The sequence below is a fragment of the Empidonax traillii genome, unplaced genomic scaffold (assembly GCF_003031625.1).
Source record: "Empidonax traillii isolate 1590-97213 ecotype Southwest subspecies unplaced genomic scaffold, ASM303162v1 scaffold86:size2944007, whole genome shotgun sequence".
Lineage (NCBI taxonomy): Eukaryota > Metazoa > Chordata > Aves > Passeriformes > Tyrannidae > Empidonax > Empidonax traillii.
Window position 1 is genome coordinate 650,359 of NW_020955279.1, and position 20,277 is coordinate 670,635.

Below are 20,277 nucleotides of genomic sequence, written 5' to 3' on the forward strand. Positions count from 1 at the left end.
TTGGTGTGGGACCTTGGGCAGTGGGTGAGGAACACGAGGCACTGAGATCTCCACGTGCAGAGAAGAAGGAGCCAATCCCAGTCCAGCCCTCCCTGGAGTCCAAGTGCAGCTGAAGGTGCCGGGTCTTGCCCGTGCAATGGGAGTCCTGGGAACGCTTTTGTCTCCCCATGGGGGCTGTGGCACCTTTGCTGTCCCCCCGTGCCCATACCAAGTTCTCAGGCTTTGAGGGCCCTGAATTCAGTGGCTGTCACACCTGTGCTTGATGATGGATGAGCAGCTTTGACAGATAAACAAGGGAACAGCAAAGCCCTTCGTTCCCTGTCCTGTCAGGGCCCCTTGTTTATAGGAGTTACACGTTATTCCTCCAGTGACCCTCCCCTTGGATCACTTTCTTTTTTCCTCTCTCCCTGTGCTGGGGGGCTGAGCCTGGAGCTCAGTCTGGTGGTTGGTGATTGCACACTCAGCATCTGCCTCTACCCATTGATTACCAGGGACAAAAAACAACAGCACAGTGAAATATTATTTTTACAGTCTCCTGATTATTTCTAACAACCTGCTAAGAGCCAGTGGGACTGGGTGGGTCGGAAAAGCTGTGGTGACATTGGGAGTATTCCAGCCCCTGGAGTTCTTCCAGCTCCTGGAGCAAGATTCAACTCATACAGGACTACTCTCCAGCAAAATATGGGATGAATTGTGTTTTCTCTTTAAGGTTTACAAATAAATCCCTTTCCCGTAATCATAATTTTCATAGATGAGCATTACTAATATATTTTGGTATTTTAAAGCATATCCTCGAATTTACTCTGGCAACTGCTGTACAGCTGAACACACAATCAGAGAAATCTATTCCATGACTTATCTGCCCAGACTTCAGTAGCATTTGTGTTCTTTGTGATTGTCTAACAGGAAAAAAAAAATGGAAAAGGTCCCAAAAGCCTCAAATTCGGAGCCATAAGAGGCCCCCTGAGTTATTTTTCAGATGTTGGCACTCGGACAAGCGACTGTGTCAAAAACCCCAACAGGTCTATGTACAAAACGTATCAGTCCCAGCTGCTGGAAGGATGCCACCACCACTATCAGGATATTAGTTCAGCCATTTGGGGAGAGTAAATGTCAGTGTTTGTAGCTCGGGAGGGTCAGAGCGTTCAGTGCTAACGAGGCTGCAAGTCCACAGCCAACCCCCCTCCCCTGTACGTGATCTACAGGCACTTCCCTCCCTCCATTGCCCTTGAAGGCATGGATGGATTAATATTCCAGCCCAGCCACGCTTGGGTTTGGTTTGCTGTTTGTGTTACGTCTCTGGCTGCAGCAGTTAAATGCTGGTAGGTCTTCAGGTCTGTTAAACAAATTACGGGAACCTTTACACATCATCGTGCGGGGCTTTATCCCCCCCCAGCCGGCATGGAGATCAGGTGTGGAGTGGAGAGGAGTGAATGAGGCTTCTTGCCAATCCCCCTCTCCAGCAGAGCCAACTCCCTCCTTATCTGGAAAGGCGGGGGGTTAATTAGGGTGTGTTGTGTATGGTTTAGCAGCAGAGCCCTGGCCCTGAGCACAGAGCTGTGTTTTGTTTTCTCCTCCAGGTCTGCTGCCTATCGCTCCAGGTGTCTCCGGTATCTCTGGAGTTCCCTGCCCCTCCTTCCTCCAGCTCCCCCACCCTTTCTAAGGTTGTTTTTTTGTTGTTTGTCTGTTGTAGCACCCTCCACTGGAAGCTCTGCTGTGGTGATGGAGCCAGGATGTGTCCTTGGGACGGGGCCATGGAGTGCACACCTGCAGGACCCTGGAGAAGTGAGTGATCAAAGTGGGTACTGAGGGGAGGGAGCTCAGAGGTGAAAAGCTGCTATATATTTATATGTTATGGTATATAATGCTCATCTTAAAATGGCAAACTCCAGATCCTGCCTATACGAGCAAGGTTTATGTGTTATATCAATACAGTTGCAGCAACATGTAACTATTGCATTTAATGCTCTAGAATGGCTCCCATGGGGCCTTTCCTACAAGTCTTCATTACCAAAAGAGGTGTGACTTCCATTTTTAGTTTATGGGCAGAGATATAATATATGGTAACTATTTTCTTTTAGAATCTGTGGGTGATGAGACTCCAAACCCAAAGGCAGCGTTGGTGGGTAGGAGTAGCCATGGGCCACTCTGCATTGTGCAAGTGAAATGGTTCAGTCTCTGTGGTTATTTCAGACTTGCTAGTGCTCTTTACCTGCCGAGTTAACTTAAAACCTGTCTCAGCACTTGTTCTGCTTGTGCAAAGAAACTGCCCTGGAACATTCATCCCAGCCTGTGTATCCAGGCCAGCAGAAGTTTCTAGTTCAGCCTGTCCTTCCTTGGTCGAGGGGACCATCTCCTTCAGCAAGCAGAGCTGGGCAATTTGGCTGTGCTGTGCAGAGCATCAGCCCAGGCTGGTACAAACCCAGGATCATTTATCATCGGGGTCTGTGATGGATGAGGTGATACCAATTGGTGGCTTTGGTCCATTAGTGTTGGAACCAACTGATCTCCTTATTGGCAGCCTCAGCTGGAAGTCTGGGGAAGACTCTTTATGCCCTGTGGCAGCTCTCCCTCCTCCTGGGAAGCTGCTGTCCTTCAGTGAGGACTGTGAGCCGTCAGCACAGTGACCCTTGAGATTTTGCTGCCTCTGCTTTCCGGAGCTCCTGCTGCGAGGCCCAGAGTCAGCTCCCCAGGGACACTGCCCGGGACCCCCAGGCAGGTGAGGCAGATCCCACAGCTACCTTCCAGCCTGGGATTTGCGTGTCTGCAGAGTGGCTGGTTTGCAGCACTGAGTTATTTGCATTTGTGAGTGTGGGTTTTTTTCTGCCCCAGATCCCACAGCGAGCTCTGCTTGGAGCTGCTGCTTCTCGCACGCAGCGCAGCCCGGGCTGGCTCCCTCCTGCAGCTCACCTGGTGCTTGCCACGGATTCAGCATTTCAAGTTAAAGTTAGCCCTGGCTTTTAAGGTCTATTCCAACCCATTTAACTCCTGAGCTTTGTGTGAAAAACAAATGGGAAATATAAAAGCTTACATCAGCTCCTGTAACTCGCAAAGTAAATGGGAAAGCTGCAATAAGTTTACAGTCAGAAAAAAAGAACTGTGCTTTATATAAACGCTCACTTTGTTCAGAGACAGTTTATTAGCAAGGGATAATTTTAGGTGACAGTTGTTGCTGGGGTATTTTGTGCCTTTTTTTTTTTTTTTTAATTACTACTACTTTTTAGTTATACAGCATGATTCTTGAGCAGATACTCAAACAAGCAAGATTGGCTCATCATTCCTCTTTAATTCCACATCATGTCACTTTGGAAGGGAAATGGCTTGGTAAAAGCCAGAGAGTTCAGATATGATGCTGGCAGATCGTTATGAAATATTCACAAGACATTTAGTTTAACTTGGTGCTAATTGAACACTGACAGCACAAGTTACTCCTGCCTGCAGCAATAGTCTATCACGTTTAGGCGAGTGGCATTCCTTCCCCTTTGATGCTCTCGGAGATTGGAGGCTGTGAGGGAGCACAGTTAACAACCAGTAAACACTCAGGGAGCAGCACTGGAGACAGATCCTGCACCAAATCCTCTCACCCAAAAGTGGTGAGAGTTTATTTGCACGGGGGCTGTTATAGGACTTCAACTCTGTCTATGGAAATACTCAGTTTTAGGTGAGGGGTGACTCAAAATCGATTGAGTCTTTTGGGGTTTTTTTTAAAGTACCTTCCTGAGTGAAAACACTTGAAAGCAAGATTACTCATGGACTACCTAATGTCACTTTTCTCAAGCCATGGCCCAAAAGCCCTCCTTGCCCTGAGAGGTTTCCAGTTAGAGCTATACTGGTGTAACTCCATATTTTTCTACAGACACATGGCCTTGTGTGCTTCTTTGATTTTTATTTCTATAGCTCAACATGCTGTTTACTGATATTTGTGAATTTGTTTCTTATTTGTCAGTTCAGCTTCCCTGTGGACATTTAGTAACAGGAATTTTCCTACCGCTTTAATTGTCTCTTATTCCAGAGCCAAGCAGAGTATTAATGCCATCATTTTAGTCATCAGACATGATGTGTGGTCTAAATAGCTTGGACCAGAACTCGGTACCCAGCTCTGCCTGAAACCCTCTGGCCATCTGTGGTTTAGATGCAGTCATCTGCCTTGGGTGCCTCAGTTTCCCAGCTATGGAGAAAGGCCAAGTTGTTAATCAGGGACTTTTCTCATCTTCCCATTTGGAGGAGTTTGCTCCAGGCTCCTCCTGTGTGGTCAGCACAGGGGGTGCCCAGCAGGGACTCGTCCCCCTGCACTGCAGCCCGTGCCAGGCACATTGTGTCACTCCCAGTGCAGCTGAAGGACTGAGTGACTTCCACGTGCAGCAACACATTGGAAAAGTGACCCAGAACATTTTTAATCTACCAGGGGAAATGTCCCCATCTGCCTAATTCACCTGTCCCAGGGAGTTGAACTGGAGATGGAGTCAAACGCGAGAAGGTGTTAATGAAACTGTCACTGAATATTGAGGTGACAGGGACGTAGATCACAGGAGTTCCTCTAGCAAACGGTGTGGGGACTGAGCTCTTGCTGGCTGTAGACAAGCAGGCAGTCGTGCAACCACCATGACTGACCAAAGGAGTAGAGGTACAGCTAGTGGTAACCATCTAAGAGCACCAGCAGCTCAAAGGAGGGAAGACCTGCTGTTCAGTTTCCACAGGGAAAACGGGCATCACCCTCCCCATAGTCCTGATGGGAAGCTACAGATGAGTGTAAACAGCCAAGGAAGATGAGTTAAAATGTGAGGAATATTGCCCAGGCAGCAGTCACAGCACACACTGGAGTTGGGGCTGTGCTTTTCTGCTTTCAAACAGAACTCCTTGGAAATGGGGAGTGCTGAGAAAGGATTTAAAGGAGGTAGCTGTGACTTCTTTGAAGCTTGAGGTAGGGTGGAGGGTGAAGGATGCTTTCTGATTTGGACAGACTGAGCATAGCAGGTGATGACTTACTTTTGGGGTGATCCCCACTTGTCTCCAGTGCCAGTCATGGTACTGGAGGTGAGTGAAATTGGGATCACCCCCAAGGAGCTTCTGTCTGAGATGGGGGACACCCAGCTGGAATTGCAGAGAGGGGGGACCAGGTAAATATAAGCAACCAAAAAAAATACTTCACTAGCAGAAGGTTTTTCAGCCCAAGCAGATTCTGGAGATAAGGTCATGGCTGAGCTGAAAGCCATGGAAATGGAGCTTTCCTGTCCTGGAATTGTATGCAGGTTGGCTGATTGCTGTAGATAGTGACCAGCTGGGAAAATGTACCTTGCTTTCAACAAAGACATGGTCCTAAACATATTTTCAAAAGCCAAGGATGCAATACTGGACTAAAAGAGCTTCCAGGCTTCCTTTCCATAGAACCCCCACTCTTGGATTGCTGAATATCACTGCCCCAATGATACTGTCCTTGGGAGGGCTGAATAAACTTACAGTCCCCCTCTGTAGAGAAGAAGAAGTGGATGGGGGGACAAGAAATGTCCCATCCTCCACAGAGTCCTGCTCCAACTGGCTTTCACAAGCATTGCTCTTCAGGAGGGAAAATAAATGAGGCTTTTAAAACTGTTTTACTTGATCCATTTCATTCTGGGCTGGAGCAAGGCAAATAGACAGTGGGAGGACTTCACTGATAAAGTTGTTTTGGTTTTTTTTTTCCAAAAACCGAGAATACCAGAAGATAACACAACAGCAAATTACTGCATATTTTAAACCCTTGTAGCTAAACATTCCCTTTTGGGGCTGCGCCAGGTATCTCGTGGTGCCAGTGAAAATGGGATACAGATGTTCACTTGTTTGGATGGAGACACTGCAATAATTCATGCCTGCTACAAATTATCAGATGCCTCCTGCTCACAAAAGAATACCATGATCTTTTTGTCAGGAAGAAGAAAATATATTCCCTGTGCCTATATTAAGGAAAATAAGGCCTTTAAGAAGTATGAAATGTGTTTTCCAGTTCCCAAAATGTAATTTCTGTTGTAGTCCTGCAGCTTGTGCTGGTAAAAGTGTGACAGCCATGATTCCAGTCCAAGTGTGTCCTCACTTCGAGTGTCTGGGACAGGTATATGGAGCGTTTCATACCTGCTGTGAAATGTGTCTGAATAGAGGAGGTTTGGGGGTTTATCTGAGACTTTTCTCAATTTTTATTTTAACAATTTCAGCTTTCAATACTTGAGAATTTTTGTAAGACGAATTAGGGTGTTTTTAAGGTGTTACCTCTAACTTTGTGGATAAAACAATCTCATTGAAATCCTCAGGAACGCGACGTGTCTCTTTTAATGGACGTTGTGGAAAAGGGAGCTGCCTGTCCCCAAAACCACAGAGGGATGTGGCGGGGAGAACGAGCTGAGCCCATCACGCTGCAGCCCAGCAGCAGGGCTGACACTCACCTTCTGCTTCTCCATGTGCAGCAGAGAGCTGCAAAACTGGCATCTGCCAGAAGGATTTGTTCCATACCTGACTACCTGCACCGCTGCTTTCCCCTGCCGTGCTCCTGTCAGGAGAGGCACAAACAGGTTCACACCTGCTGAGTAGCTTCGGGTTGAAGGAATGCATGTGCAAATTTGGCAGGTAGAAATTGCTCTCTTTAAATCAGACTCCACTTCTCGAAATAGGAGCTCTCTGCTTTCCCTGCCTGCTGGTCTATTTTTCACTTTCTTCTTGCAATGCCCATATTAAAAGGAAGATTTCTATTTTATTTTTTTTCCGTCTTCTTAATTCATTTTCTTGGTGGAGCTGTAACCAAATCCAACTCGCTTTTGTAGGAATCCAGCACCAGTGTTGTATGAAGGTTTTAAAGGTGTGCACAGTTTCTTCCCTCCCTCCCCAAATTTTACTTTCTCAGTAACTTTTGTAAAGTGGATTTGAGCTTGACATGACTGGCACCGTTTGGGATGGAATGACTTATTCTCCTGGGATGTGTTTAACCTTTTGCTCACCTTTCTCAAGTTGTAGGCTGAAAAATCTCACTTTGAATCAAAACCCCCTGAAAGTCTTTGGATTCAGTAGCACTTAAATGCAGTGCTTTATTTCCCTATTTTTGTTCCACTGTTTTTCTTGGCTTAAACCACTCACCAGATTTTTTTTTTCCCCCAATTTAATGAAAAGTTTTGGCATTCTGAAAGGGCATCTTTTGCAGGACTAGCTGGTAACTGATTGTTTTTTCCTGTTACTGTTTACTACATTGAATTTTTCACATCAGTGCAGACCATGGACAACCCCAGCTGGCCCTGTGTGTGTGTGTATATATATATATATATTTATACATCGAAGTGTATATATATATGCACACTATTCAGAACTTTCGAGGGGAACTGTGGATCCCTGGATAGCAAATTTTTGGCTCTAACAGCTGAATACCTTTTCTCATATCTTTGTGGACCCCTTGAAGTCCCCAGCCCCCAGAAGTTCACAGAGCACAGCTGAAAATTGCCTCAGCTTCTCTTCCCCTTGCTCACAGAACGTAGTCGTTCAGCCAAGACGTGTTGCCCCACTGGTGTTGCTTCAGTGGAGCAAGTCACAGCCAGAAATAAAGGCAGGGTCTATTTTTTTCTTCTGCAGGAATGTTCAAAACATGAATTTCCATGAGTTTCCAACATAAGACCTATATCTGCATGGTAAGTAGAGTCACTTTCACTTGCAAATGAGGTTGGATCTGCTAAAAAATCTGCTAATTTGCAATAAAAATAGCATCCATCTTTGCTCTGCAAATATAGCCTCTTTGAAAACTGTCCCATTTTCAGAACTGCAGCAGCTTGTAGGATGGGAGAAAGGAGAAAGAGGAAATACCTTGCATTTGAAGTCACTTCGTATTTCTCCAGGACTATTTCACACACCTTTAGTCATTATGTTGCGTTTTGTGTTGTCACATTAATTTTCACAGTAACAGACTGATATAAACAGTGTGACTGCACTGCAGAAGCAGAGGAAGCTGGATTGATTGGGAGGGAGAAGGATTTGTTCAGACATAAATATCTCCTGCCATATTGAGGGGAGTTAAAAAAAAAAAAAAAATGGCCAGCCAAGAAATTGCTTTTTTGTAGGAACGTTCTGTTTCCTCTCTTTTTCTAATTTTTTTTTTAATTTCTTTTTAATACATGCTTTAATGTGAGAGACCAAGAACAAGGGGAAAGCAAGTGGCTATTTAATGAATCTGGGATGCTGAATGCAGCTGCTCTTTCAGGTGGGTGGAACTGCAAGGAATGGGAGACAAGGAAGGTGAACGTGTGTGCAGGAGATGGTATTAAATAAGAAGGCCTGGTCATGTAAGGTCTTGTTGGGGAAACTGCTGACTTTCTTGCAGGTTAAATGCTTGAAGGAACTGCAGAGTCAGGCTCCTAGAAAATGAGGGCATACACCAAAAAATCGGCACCTCAGCACACAAACAGGCGAAAGCACCAGGTGCAGGGAGGAAAGCCAGTGCAATGCCTTCTATCCCCATCTTCCTGCACCCCATGGAGGGTGCAGAGACTGCAGAGAAGAGCAGGTATTGCTGTCCCTATAGGGCAAAGCCTACCTGGCCATCACTTTTGGGCCTCATGATGGGGCTGCTCTGTGCATGTCTCTAAAGGCTCCAGACTTTCACAAACCTCCCATAAGGCAGCATGAGATGGATTTCTTGGTGCTTGTTTCCAGTACTGCCTGCTGGTGATGCTTCCTGTGGGGAACTCTGTGCTCAGGGAACATTCTGGGAAATGTGAGGCATCAATCTAGGGTTCCAGAGTAGTGTATAAAGTGTCAGTAGTGTCTTCTAGGGTTCCATTTCTAGGACTCAGCCCCTTCCCTGTCCTAGCACTTACATCTGCCTGGCTTTTGCCCTGCTGTGGCTGGTGTGATGACATTCAGTGCAGGCTGGAAACATTCCCTATGTTCCTGTGGCTTTTCCTCTAAGGGAGGAGCTGAGAGATGCCTCAGCTTTGGAGATGATGATTTGAGTTCTCTGTTGGCACTTGTCACTCCTTGAGTATTTTGGGCTAGAGCTTGTGGACTGGTGTAAGAAAATAAATCCACCTGTAAGGAGGCTTGAAGAAAAGCCACAGTATCTGATCAGAGGTTATGCCAATAAGGATAGGATGGGTTTGCAGCTCCAGGAATGTCTTATTCCTCACACTTCTTCTGTGCTAAAGCCAGCTGTGATGGGTCACAGTGTCCCTTGCACAGCATCTGAGCCTTGAACTGAGATTTCCACTTCGTACATCCAAGTTTCTGACACCAAAAGCCTTGGGTGGAAACTTGCTTATGTCTGGCTGGTTTGCAGCAGGCAAAACTCTTAAAAGAAGAGCAGCTAATTGCATATTCATAATGGCACGTACAGTACTTGAGAGAAGCCCTTAATTTCTGCTGTGGTGGATCTGGAAATTCACCTCTGTCCATGCTCAGCAACATCAATCCCAGTCTCTGGAGAGCATGGATCCACTGGAGCTTTTTGGCCCATTTCCTTTGAGAAAGAACCACTGATTTCTTAATTTTGAGTGCATTATTTTTTTAACAAAAGAGCATGATACAGCTCTATACACCAGTTGGGAGCAACATGATTTGTGCCATGAATACTAATACGCGTTTGACAGTATCCTATAAATTCAACACGTTTTGAAGAGCGTTAACAAGAGTTGTAGGGACCATACTTAAATTCTTCCCCTACTTTTTTTTTTTTGTCAATTAAAGGAAAAGGAAGCTAGTGAGAGTCTGTATTTGTATCCAAAACAAATATGGCTTGGGTCACGGCAAGACTTCTGCACGCCGTGCTAGACCTGGGTCTACAGCGCACTCATTGATTTTTGTCTCCATGAATCACCCTAAAGCTATAGGCAACAAAAGCTGAAGTGATGTAGATGTGATTTCTAGTTCATTTGTTGTTCATTAGAAAGATTTTGTCTCTCTCATTTGCAGCACCCCTGCTGCTGCGCGTTCATTAGGAGAATGGAATGTATTCCAAATATTTCCTAGCTCTGGCAGGGCAGATGGTGGAAAGTAATTTTCCAAACTCTTCTGGAAGGGGGGGGTGGGGATGGGGGTTAGAAACACACCCAAATAACCCCAAGTCACCCCCTGCACGCCAGAAGAATTCGGTATTTCTGAGTGCAGACGTGCCGTACACTTTCTGTCTCTCTGGTTGTACAGTGCTGCGTGTCGGAGTGGTGGGAAGTGTGTATGAATGGGAATGTATCACATTACATGTGGGATGTTAGCAAGGCTGGGGTTTTTTTTTCACAGGAAACTGCATTTGCAAAGAGCACACAGCAACACGCAGTACCCTAAAAGATGTGTGTGAACGCAGCGAGCAGGATTCATTTCCCTAAATCTTCTGGGCAACCCAATGCCTAAGGGAATCCCAGGGAGGGAGGACAGAGCCTGGGCCCCACTCCAGTTTCTCCATCCAGCCCTGTGCAGAGGCGTGAGGCAAACTGGAAGCCTCCCAGACACCCCAGCCCCATCCCCTGCCCTTGGCCGGCGCGGGCAGAAGGATGTCCCAGTGCTCAGACAATGGTGGAGGAAGCGGCTCTGGCTGCGTTTCCTTTCTGCTCCCTGGGGAGCCGGGGAGAGCACACAAGCCAGGGCCAGATTTAGCTCTTGGATCCACATGAAACATCCATGTGCCGACTGCTCCCTTCCTTCGCGCTCAGCCTCTTGTCACGGGAGTGGAAGTCGCACACAAGGGGAACAGAGGGGCCGAGTGAATGTGCAGCAGGGAGAGCCGGGAACACAATGAGGGGGAACAAAGAGTGGGGCTGTGTTTGCTGCCTTCCCGGTGGCATTCACTCCTCGTGCTTGGAGCCCGTTTCCTCTTTTCAGGAGCCTCTTGACCTGCAGATCCCTCTCCTCAGCAGGCAGACCCCCAAGCCCCGTGGCTGGATCCTAATACCTCTTCAGATCAAACCAGCAAAACACTTGGTGCACAGAGCCTGAACTCTGTGTTTGCATCGAGGCTTTAAGCTCCTTGGCGCTGGCACCCGGGGTTCCTGTTTGTTTTCCAGTTCCTGAGGACAGCAATGGTGCTCTCCAAGTCAGCACAAACAAACCAAGAGAGGCTCGAGGAGCACGGCAGCTTCTCCGAGCGCTGCCGGCCCTGGGACTGGGCTGTGCTCTTGCCAGTGGAAGGTGCCTCTGGCACTGAGTTGAGCTGTCAGCTCAGGCCTGCACCCCCAAAATCTCACACACAGAAACCCAGCAGGACAAGGAACTTCCTCGGAAGAAGGACATCAATTGCCCTGTCTGTGCCACCAAGACCCAGCTCTGGAGGGAGGTACTTTGACAGCGGCTGTAAAGCCCCATCAGATTTTCCCAGCCCACTATCACTGATGGGTTTTCAGGCCTTCTCTTTCTCCAGGCACTCTCATTGCAAAGTGTGTGGGTTCAGGTGGAGGTATTGGGGCCTCTCATTTGGTTAATTTCATAGAATCACAGAATTGTTTAAGTTGGAAAAGACCTCTAAGATCATTGAGTCCAAGTGCTCCCCCAGCACTGCCAAGGCCATCATTAACCCTGTTCCTAAGTGCCACATCTACACATCCTTTACACCGAGCACAAGGCAGGAGACCCCTCTGAGCCTGCTTTCAGGCAATTCTATCCCATGGCATCCCACCTCTCTGTAGTGAAGAGTCAGGGCAGCGGCAGCTCTGCGGAAGCGGGTTGGGAAACGGATGCATCCTGTGGCCACCGTGACCTTCAAACCCATTGCTCGGTCATCCAGCAGAAAAAAACGGGAGAATTCCTTCCGAACAGCCGAGTGCTGGTGCCCCTGGGAGCTGCCTTTTCCTTTTTGGACAGCCAGAGCTTCCGCCAGCCTGGACTGTCTCAGTGTCAGCTGAGATCCAGGAATTTGCGTAACCCACACCTGACACCTAAACCTGTGTTTTTCACAGCCAGGCAGAGTTTTAAACTCCATCAGCTCTGGCCTTCAGAGATGAGCAGTGGCTATAATTGATTCATCAAGACTCCTGTTAATGTGGCTTTGCTCAGTTGTTACGATACGTTTTGTTCCCGATTATCACACTCTGGAGTCAAGGTTCCTGTAGGTAATTTATGCTGTAGCCTATGTATGTGTAAAAAATTTATTGCAATCGTGTTTTTAATTAAAATGCACACGATAATACCAAAAGGAGACAGGGGGAGGAAGGGAGGGAACCCAGATTAAGTTTTTAATTGTTTTAATAGTGAGATTTGTTTCAGTGAGAACAGGGCATATTGGTTTCCTTGGAAACATTGGCGATGTATTAGCTGTATAAAATCTAGCATAAAAGATTTGTGAAAGTGAAGCCTTTAGGTTTTAACTGATATTATAACTCTTTTCATTTGGAAAATCAGATTCACGTGCAGCCCCTGGAGTCCCAAAAAGGTGTCTTTTTGGTGTTTTCTCTTAAGCCTTGGAATTAATAATTTCATAGATTATTGGAATCATTAGAAATCTAAAACTGCAATAACAAAAAGGAAAAAAATGCTTTCAACAATTCAATATCCCTGATTCATACGATTTAATTAGATGTGCCTGTAAGTTCTCTTTGTGCCAAGCAGTGCCAGGCTCAGGCAAGACTCCACGTGATTTGAGAAAGAAGTGCAAAAATTTGGCTTTTTAGATGTTCCTGTTAAACTGGAGATTATTGGTAACAGACAGGTGATGTTTTATGTACATCCCATGCTCGGTTATTTTATTGTATACCACACTGACACCTGGATGTACAATACACAATGCACTTCAGCCAGTCTCAAGCTCAGAGAATCCACGAGGCTGCTGATGATCTGGCCTCACACAAAGTCTTCAAGGCCTCTAATTTTACCTGGAATATGTTTTAGGAAACAGAGAACCCTCAGAGAGCCCCATCCCCAGAGACAGCACATCAGGTTTGGTTCTACAACAGCCCAAGGCACCACAGGGAGGTCAAGTACACGTTTTAAGGTTGTTATCATCAGAAGCTAAAACATCTTCCTTTCATTCTGTTTTTGCAAGCCAGGCTCTCAAATTATCAATTTTGTCTCCTCCATGTTAGAAAATAAAGCCTTGTGAGGGAGGATTCAGCTCTCTGCAGCCAAGTGGGACTGAAACAACCAATTTTAATGTCTGTGATTCACCCCTGAGCCCAAACTGTGATGATACAGTGCATCTGGGGATCAAAACACTGCAGAAACACTCCCTTTTAAACAAAAGGTGTGGGGGGGAATAGGCTGCAGATAAAGTACTAGATGTAGGATTTTGGACTATCAGAGAGGAGAATGGATGGCTTGGTTTTAAGCATGTAAGACTGATCACTCGGCTGAAATAATTTCAGCAGCTGAGTAAATAGACTTACGGAAAAGACATTTATGGGAGCGTTTGTGTTCCAGGAGCCTCCCTCTTTCCTAGCCCTCCCGTTTGTTTGCTTTGCTGTCTCTCTGGTGTCGAAGCTCCCCCGTTCACAGGTTTATGGGGCAGCGATGGCCACGCCAGACGTGCAGTGGGCAGTGCCCGGGGCCCCTCAGGGTGCGAGTTCTGCGTGTCCTGCCCACGGACAAAGGGCCCCTCTGCACCGTGGGGGCTCCTCAGCCGGGCTTGGCTCCCGGCCGAGCTCAGCGCCTGCCACACACACACAGCGTGGGGGTTTCTCCCTCTGCTCCGGAGCCATTCCCACCGGCAGCACCCGGGGAGTGGGAGCGGCTCGGCCCGTCCAGGGCGATGCTCCCGACCAGGGTTTGTCGCGGTGTCACCGAGAGACACTTCGAGGGTGTAAAAGAACTTAAGCCTATAGGGAAGCAGAGTTTAAGGGCACGGCCCTGGCAGCACCGGAGCCCTGCGCGGGGAACGCGGCAGCTCACGGCCCGGCACTGGCTGTCCGTCCGTCCTGCCCAGCCTGAGCGCCGGCTGTCCGTCTGTCCCGCGGCAGGGCACGGTCCCCGCTCCATGTCCCGCTGAGGTGATGCCATGTGCCCCCCGCTGTCCCGCACCCCGCGCTGCCGCCGCGGCCCCTCCGGCCCCGCACTGGCCCTTTAAGGCGGCGGCGCGGGCGGGCGCGCGCCGCGCCTCTGTGGCAGCCCCGGGTCACGGCGCGGTCACGGCCCCGCCCCACGTGGCGCCGCCGCCCGCGCGGCCGCTCGCGCCCCGCCCCCTTCGTTGCTCATTGGCTGTCTCGCCCCCCCGCGGCCGCGGCCGCCACTTTTGATTGGCCGAGTCCCCCCCCTTCGCGTCTCCTGCGGGCCGGGGGCGGGGCCGCCCCCGCCGCGTGAGGGGCCTTTAAAGGGGCCGCGCCCGCCGGGTGGGCCGTGGGGTGGGTTTTGTGGGGTGTCCTTGCCCGCCCGAGGGGACAGCGCTGGTGACCTCTGTGGGACCCTGCGAGTGGTGGCAGGGGCGGGGCAGCGCTCGCCCTGTGCTGGCACTGAATGGCGGCTCAAGGCAGGGGCATTTCGGAGCCTCCTCCTCGCAGAGCAGGATCAGGGGGCTCCGCGGGCGCCTCCCGGGCCGGGGACAGCGCGGGGGGCACTGGCAGCAGGTGTGGGCGCTCAGGGGCGCTGATGGTACCTGTGAGAGCTCCAGCCCGCCCAGGGGTGTCCAAGCAGGAGAGGGCAGAACAGGGCCTGGGTTTGGCTGATCTCGCGTGTGTGGAGAGACACAAAAGAAACGAAACACAGCAGTGGTGTTCTTGGCAGACAGCGTGTCCGTGTGTGTGTGTATGTGTGTAACCACGTGTAGGTGGGCATCGTGTAAGGGCAGTTGAATCCATGGACTGCTGGCAGCTGCTCTGCTCCCAGAGCGCTCTGCAGTGCTGGGAGCGGTTCAGAGGGTCGGTGCTGGCTTTCAGCATTGCTCAAGTGCTCCCGTGGATGAGCTTGGAGTCTTCACTTGGGTATGTCAGCTCTCAGTCAGGGAGCTCAGGGTCACCTCAGTCTGTTTTCCAAAACGCCATTCCTCTCTCCAAAATGCCTGTTGTTCCATCAAAAAAAAAAAAAAAAAAAAAAAAAAAAAAAAAAAAAAAAAAAAAAAAAAAAAAAAAAAAAAAAAAAAAAAAAAAAAAAAAAGAAAAAAGAAAAAAAAAAAGAAGTCAAGGATTATTTTATGTCCACACAGTTAAAACTCTTCCCTCGGCGCTGTTCCGTTTCACATGTGCCATCCTGGTTTTTCTAGCACAAGAAAATGTAATGTGTTAAGTCAGGAAGCAGTGAATTTAGAGGGTGATTAATTTTTGGTAAGGCTTTTTGGTAGATACATTTCCTACCAGTGCCTCAATAAAATGTAAAGGTGGAGTCTTTCCAGTGACGTCAGACGGAGTAATATCAGGCCCCAAATGGGACAGGATGGGTTGGAATAACATTCTGGTGGCCTCAGTAAAAATTTTCATTACAGACAAATACTGAGTTTTTATCCCTCCTGTTTGGGAACAAAACCTCCTAAATGGGACCCAACCCAGCTCTGTGCAGGGATTAAAAAAAAGCACTCAGGAAGCAGCTGTGAACTGCAGGGTTGGTGACAGGGGGGTCATTGTCCCCTGTCAGCCCCGTGCCACAGCAGGAGGGAAGGAGGGCCCTGGCCTCACCCAGGGAGAAAGGAGGGAGTGGGTGGGCTGAGAGGGGGCTCTCAGGGAGGGGAGGGAGGTCATTTTGGAGGTGGAATATTGTTTGAGGCAGGTTATCAGCACTTCACAAATGGGATGGAGCCTCAGAGGGAAAAGGCTTCTGACATTCCCAGTAAAGATGAGCGCTTGTCTATCAAAGGCTTAATTCACACCGTCCTGTACACTTCAAATCAGACCTGAAACGTAGCTGTGCAGACCTCTCCAGGCAAAAGAGCCCTCAGCCAAAGCTGCTGAGCATCCGTGTCCCCGTGGCATCGCTCTCTGTCGTAGCAGAGATCTTGTTCTAATTGTTGGGGAGAAAACTCAAGTTTCTGGTACCAAACAGTTAAAAAAAATAAACTTAAATTAAGAGGTTAGTCACCAGAAAGTGGAAACCATGTCTGGAATTGTTAGAAATAAGGCTTGCTTGAAAATAAATATAGAATTATTCACCATGGTAACTATTGCCCTATTGCGTTAGTGTGTATCGATTTAACATTAATCCAAAGACTAATGCTGTGAAATATTTGGACTCTTTAATGGACAACTGTTTAGTTAACAAAGCTTTGGGGAGATGTGGAGCTTTTTTGTTTTGTTTTTCCTTGGATTGTCTCAACCACTTTTGGAAGAATACGATTTGACTCTTAGAGTTACTTTTTTCTCACGTGGATCTTGCTTTCCCATCACATTTTATGAATTTACCCTTAGTGCTGCTGATTTAACTAGTGATGAAGTGTTGCAGTGAGGAATAAAAGGGAAGATTTAAATGTGACTGCACAGGCAAATGCCTGACTTTTGGTCTGGCGATGAGAAAAATTAGGTTGCAGTCCCAAACTGACGTGCCCATGTCCTTCAGTGTGTCCAAGGACCTCAGAGGACATTGGAGCTCCTGTGTGTCCCTTTCCATGGCTGAAGAGCCTGAGGTCCAGGGCTCGCCCAGAAGTTTTATGGGAAATCCAGGAAGCAAAGGGAGATCTCGCAGTGCCAGACTCATCCTGGAGCCATCAGAGAGGTCTCCGGGAAGGACATAAAAAGAACTGGAAAAAAGCTGATCAGTGACACAATGCAGGAGCCAAAATCAACAACAGTGTACTCTGGAAGTGTCCCACCGACCAGTATTTGCTGCTGGTACAAAAGAGACGGACAAACAGGGTGGGCTGGAGGGTGGATGGTGTCATTACAAAGAACAGGGTGAAGCGTTTAGCTTAGCTGATGTACTTTTAATTTTTACAAGCCCATCTGGGATGACTTTAATTATTTGTTCTTAAATCATGGTGGAAAAATGCTGATTGTTCTTAAAGCCACACGAGTAGTTCAGATGAAATGGGGATGGTGGTAAACATAACATTTTTAAACCAGCATCGACTTGCAAACACTTATTTTTTTTCTTTATTTTTAAAGAAGGTTGGAAAGATGTGTGAACTTGCAGCAGCCTGCATCTGAAACTGGAGCCTTTATCCCTGAGCCTGTGGGTGATACCATGCCCAGCTGGGAAAGGCAGAGCTGTGCTTGTTGCAGCAGAGATTGTGGAGAAGGGCCCTGTAACCCACCACTCAAGGACCTGACCTGCCACAGAGGAATAATACATTACTTAGAGCTGCATTTACTTGCTTGAGACCGTTTTGTAGTGTTCACCTTGACTTCTTTCCGGCAGTGCTACGTGTTTTAAGTGCAAAGGGTGTTAGTTGCAACTTGCTGGGCTCAGCTGAGCTTGATCTGCCTCTCCTGGCCAGTCAAGCAAGGTCTGTTGGAGAAGGGTCTCTAATATTTAATCGTCAAGTGTTTGAAAAATAATATAAAAATATATTTCCAGTTAAATAATAACAAAAGTGAGTGGACTGATAAAGCATATCTGAACTGGCATTTATCTTCAGAGTTTTGTCTCCGTGTGTGTGCCTGGCTTTAACTTTCTTGCTGGGGCTGGTGGGCTCCCACCCGAGGGCCACGTTCCTGCAACAGGGGTGATGTTGCTCCACATTTTCATGAAGCATTTTTTAAAGTTTGACTGCCACAAAAGAAATGTGAGCCCCCAGGACCAACCTGAAGACAAAAAGCAGGTAAAGGAGTACCCCTCCTATGTAATACCAGTGAGGAAACTAAGGCAGAGAACAAAATATAAAAATAGGATTGGAATTCCCTTATCTCTAGTTCCAGTGTAGATTTTTTTCAAGTAATTGTCCCTCCTCTCCCTGCACACTAATCCCCCCCCTCCAGGGCCACCCCGGTGCCTCCCCCCACCTTTGGGAATAGCACTCCTTGGATAATTCACTTCTGGGAAGCACCAACTTCTTAAAGTTTGTTTCTATCCGAGCTGCACGATCCTCTTCAGTGTTTCCTTTGGATTACTAATTGTTGGGAGTTACCATCTGTCAAGTGGCAAGGAGTAAACGATTAAACAACCTGGAAATTCCTCCTTCCTCCTCTCCAGGCATTTTCACAGCACCGGATGGGGCCACAGGAGTAAAAGCACAAGCAGGTATTTAACATTAGTTTGTAAGTAGTCATGTAGAAATAAATTCCATTTTTTGGGGTGGAAATAAAGGTTAAACCTTACCAGTGAGTGCCACCATGCCTGACCCGACTCTCAACACCATCCATCTTGCCTCAGCTTTGTAGGAATAGGATTTCTGCAGGTCAGTTGCTCGTCCCTGTCTCGGCTCATCTTCCCAGCAGCATCTCTGGGGAGCTCAGGCCCAGCTGGGGGCTCTTCAGATACTCCCAAATCCTAAATCAGAGCTATCAACAATTATGGGAAAATATGCTTTCTTAGAAGATAACTGAAGCTGCCTTTATCTCTCAGTAACAGGATTCACCAAGTATTATAGCAGCTACTTTGCACTGCTGCAGTTAAGCTTGTTTCAGCATTTTCATTATAAACCTCTGTTTTCACAGGTTTATTTCCCTGGGAAAAAAAATAATATAAAATCTGTCTTTACTAAAGCTTGGCACACTGAGCCCTCAGGGAAAGATGATGTTTTTTCTTTTTACCTGTCTATGGAGTGAATGGGGTCACTCCATTTTAAAGCATATGGTTTGAAACAAAGTGGGAATGTCTTTGTCTGGAATGGTTTCCAAGCAGAAAGCAGCATCACTGGCATTAACATGGAAGATAATTAACAAGTTCAGCCGTGGCCCAGGTTTTCCCTCCACATTTCTTTTCCAGTCTCTTTCTTTTTTTCTGTCTGATATGCCATGCTGGGGACTGGCTGTGTGAGGTGAGGCTGAAGCCTTGTGGCTCGGGGCTGTGGGGCTGTAGCAGGGTGGGGTGAGCTTGGCTCACGGCTGGTTTTCCTGCAGGATGCCTAAATCCCGGTGCTTTGGGGGCTGATGTGCAAAATCTCTGCCAGGGGCCAGTGGAGGCCAGCAATGGTGGGTGACACCAGACCCACCTGGGGTGGGCTTTGAAAAGGGTGGGCTCAGCAGTGTGGGTGGTGTATTAAAGATCCACAGTAGGTGGGTGCAGGAGCATGAGTGCAACTGTAGCATCTCTCTACAAGGAAAGGCGGAGGGAGCTGGGCCTGTTCAGCTTCCAGAAGACACACTGAGAGGGCACCCTCTCCACGTCTGTCAGTGCCTGCAGGGAGGGGTCAGAGCACGGACCAGGCTCTGCTCGGGGGGCCCAGCAACGGGACAACAGGCCACGGCCACTGATGCCCAGGAAGCTCCACCTGAACATGAGGAACAACTTTTTCCCTGTGCAGTGACCGAGCACTGAACAGAGACCAGGGAGGGTGTGGAGTCTCCTCCTTGGAGATATTCCAGAGCCGTCTGGACACAATCCTGTGCCGTGTGCTCTGGGATGACCCTGCTGGAGCAGGGAGGTTGGACCAGGTGCCCCACTGCGGTCCCTTCCAGCCTGACCCACGCTGTGATTCCGTGGTTTCGTGAGCCCCGCGCCCCCTTTGGGCGAGTCCCGGGGGTCCCGCACGGGGCGCGGGGCGCGCTCCCCCCGCCCCTGGTCCCGGCGGCGGCGCCGGCAAGGGAAGGGAAGGAGAGCAGGGAAGCAGGGAAGGGAAGGAGGGAAGGGCAGTCCCCGTCTGGCGCTGACGTCACGGTCCCGCCCGCGGCGGCGGCGCGGCCGCGTCCCCGTGGCCGTGAATGAGCGCGGGGGGCGGGAGCGGAGCGGGAGCGGGCGGGCCGCGCTCCCACCGCGCCGCGCCCCACAAAAGTGCGGGGCTGCCGCTCCGGGCCCAGCGCAGCCGCCTCCCGGGCCGGAGGGGCGCGGAGCAGCCGCGGGGCCGAGCGGAGCCGCTGCCGGGGCCGCTGCGCCGCGCCGGGGTTTTTTATTTCCAATTTCTGATCGCAGCTGCATTTCCCTCCCTCCGCCCCCCCGCGCCGAGGAGGAGCCCCGGCTTTATGTGGTGCTGCCCGGGGAGCGCTCGGCGGCCGGGAAGTTCTTTGTGTCGCCGTCGCCTTCTTCCCCCCCCCCCCCCCCTTTTTTTTTTTTTTTTTTTTTTTTTTTTTTTTTTTTTTTTTTTTTTTTTTTTTTTTTTTTTTTTTTTTTTTTTTTTTTTTTTTTTTTTTTTTTTTTTTTTTTTTGTTTAAATGTATAACTTCATGGGGCTGAACAGCACGGCCGTAGCTATTCAGCCCAATGTGTCCTGCACATGCAACTGCAAAAGGTCTTTGTTCCAGAGCATGGAGATCAGTAAGTACTAGTCCTGCTGCTCCCCGGGGTGGGTGCGGGAGGTGCCCGTGGGTGCGGGAGCGCCCGGCGGCCCCGCCGCGGGCGGGGAAG

At 48.7% G+C, this 20,277-nt stretch overlaps 1 protein-coding gene across 3 annotated transcripts in view; it reads left to right on the forward strand.

Moving 5' to 3' along the window:
* The first annotated feature begins 20,058 nt into the window (after positions 1–20,058).
* PMEPA1 (prostate transmembrane protein, androgen induced 1) overlaps positions 20,059–20,277 on the forward strand; it is a 43,108-nt gene continuing 42,889 nt past the window's right edge. For 2 of the 3 annotated variants that reach the window (XM_027881246.1, XM_027881248.1), the window contains exon 1: positions 20,085–20,187. In XM_027881246.1, coding sequence (XP_027737047.1) covers positions 20,085–20,187 — 103 coding nt within the window. Of the gene's footprint in view, positions 20,188–20,277 lie in introns of all 3 variants that reach the window. The other variant, XM_027881247.1, reaches the window with a different exon arrangement.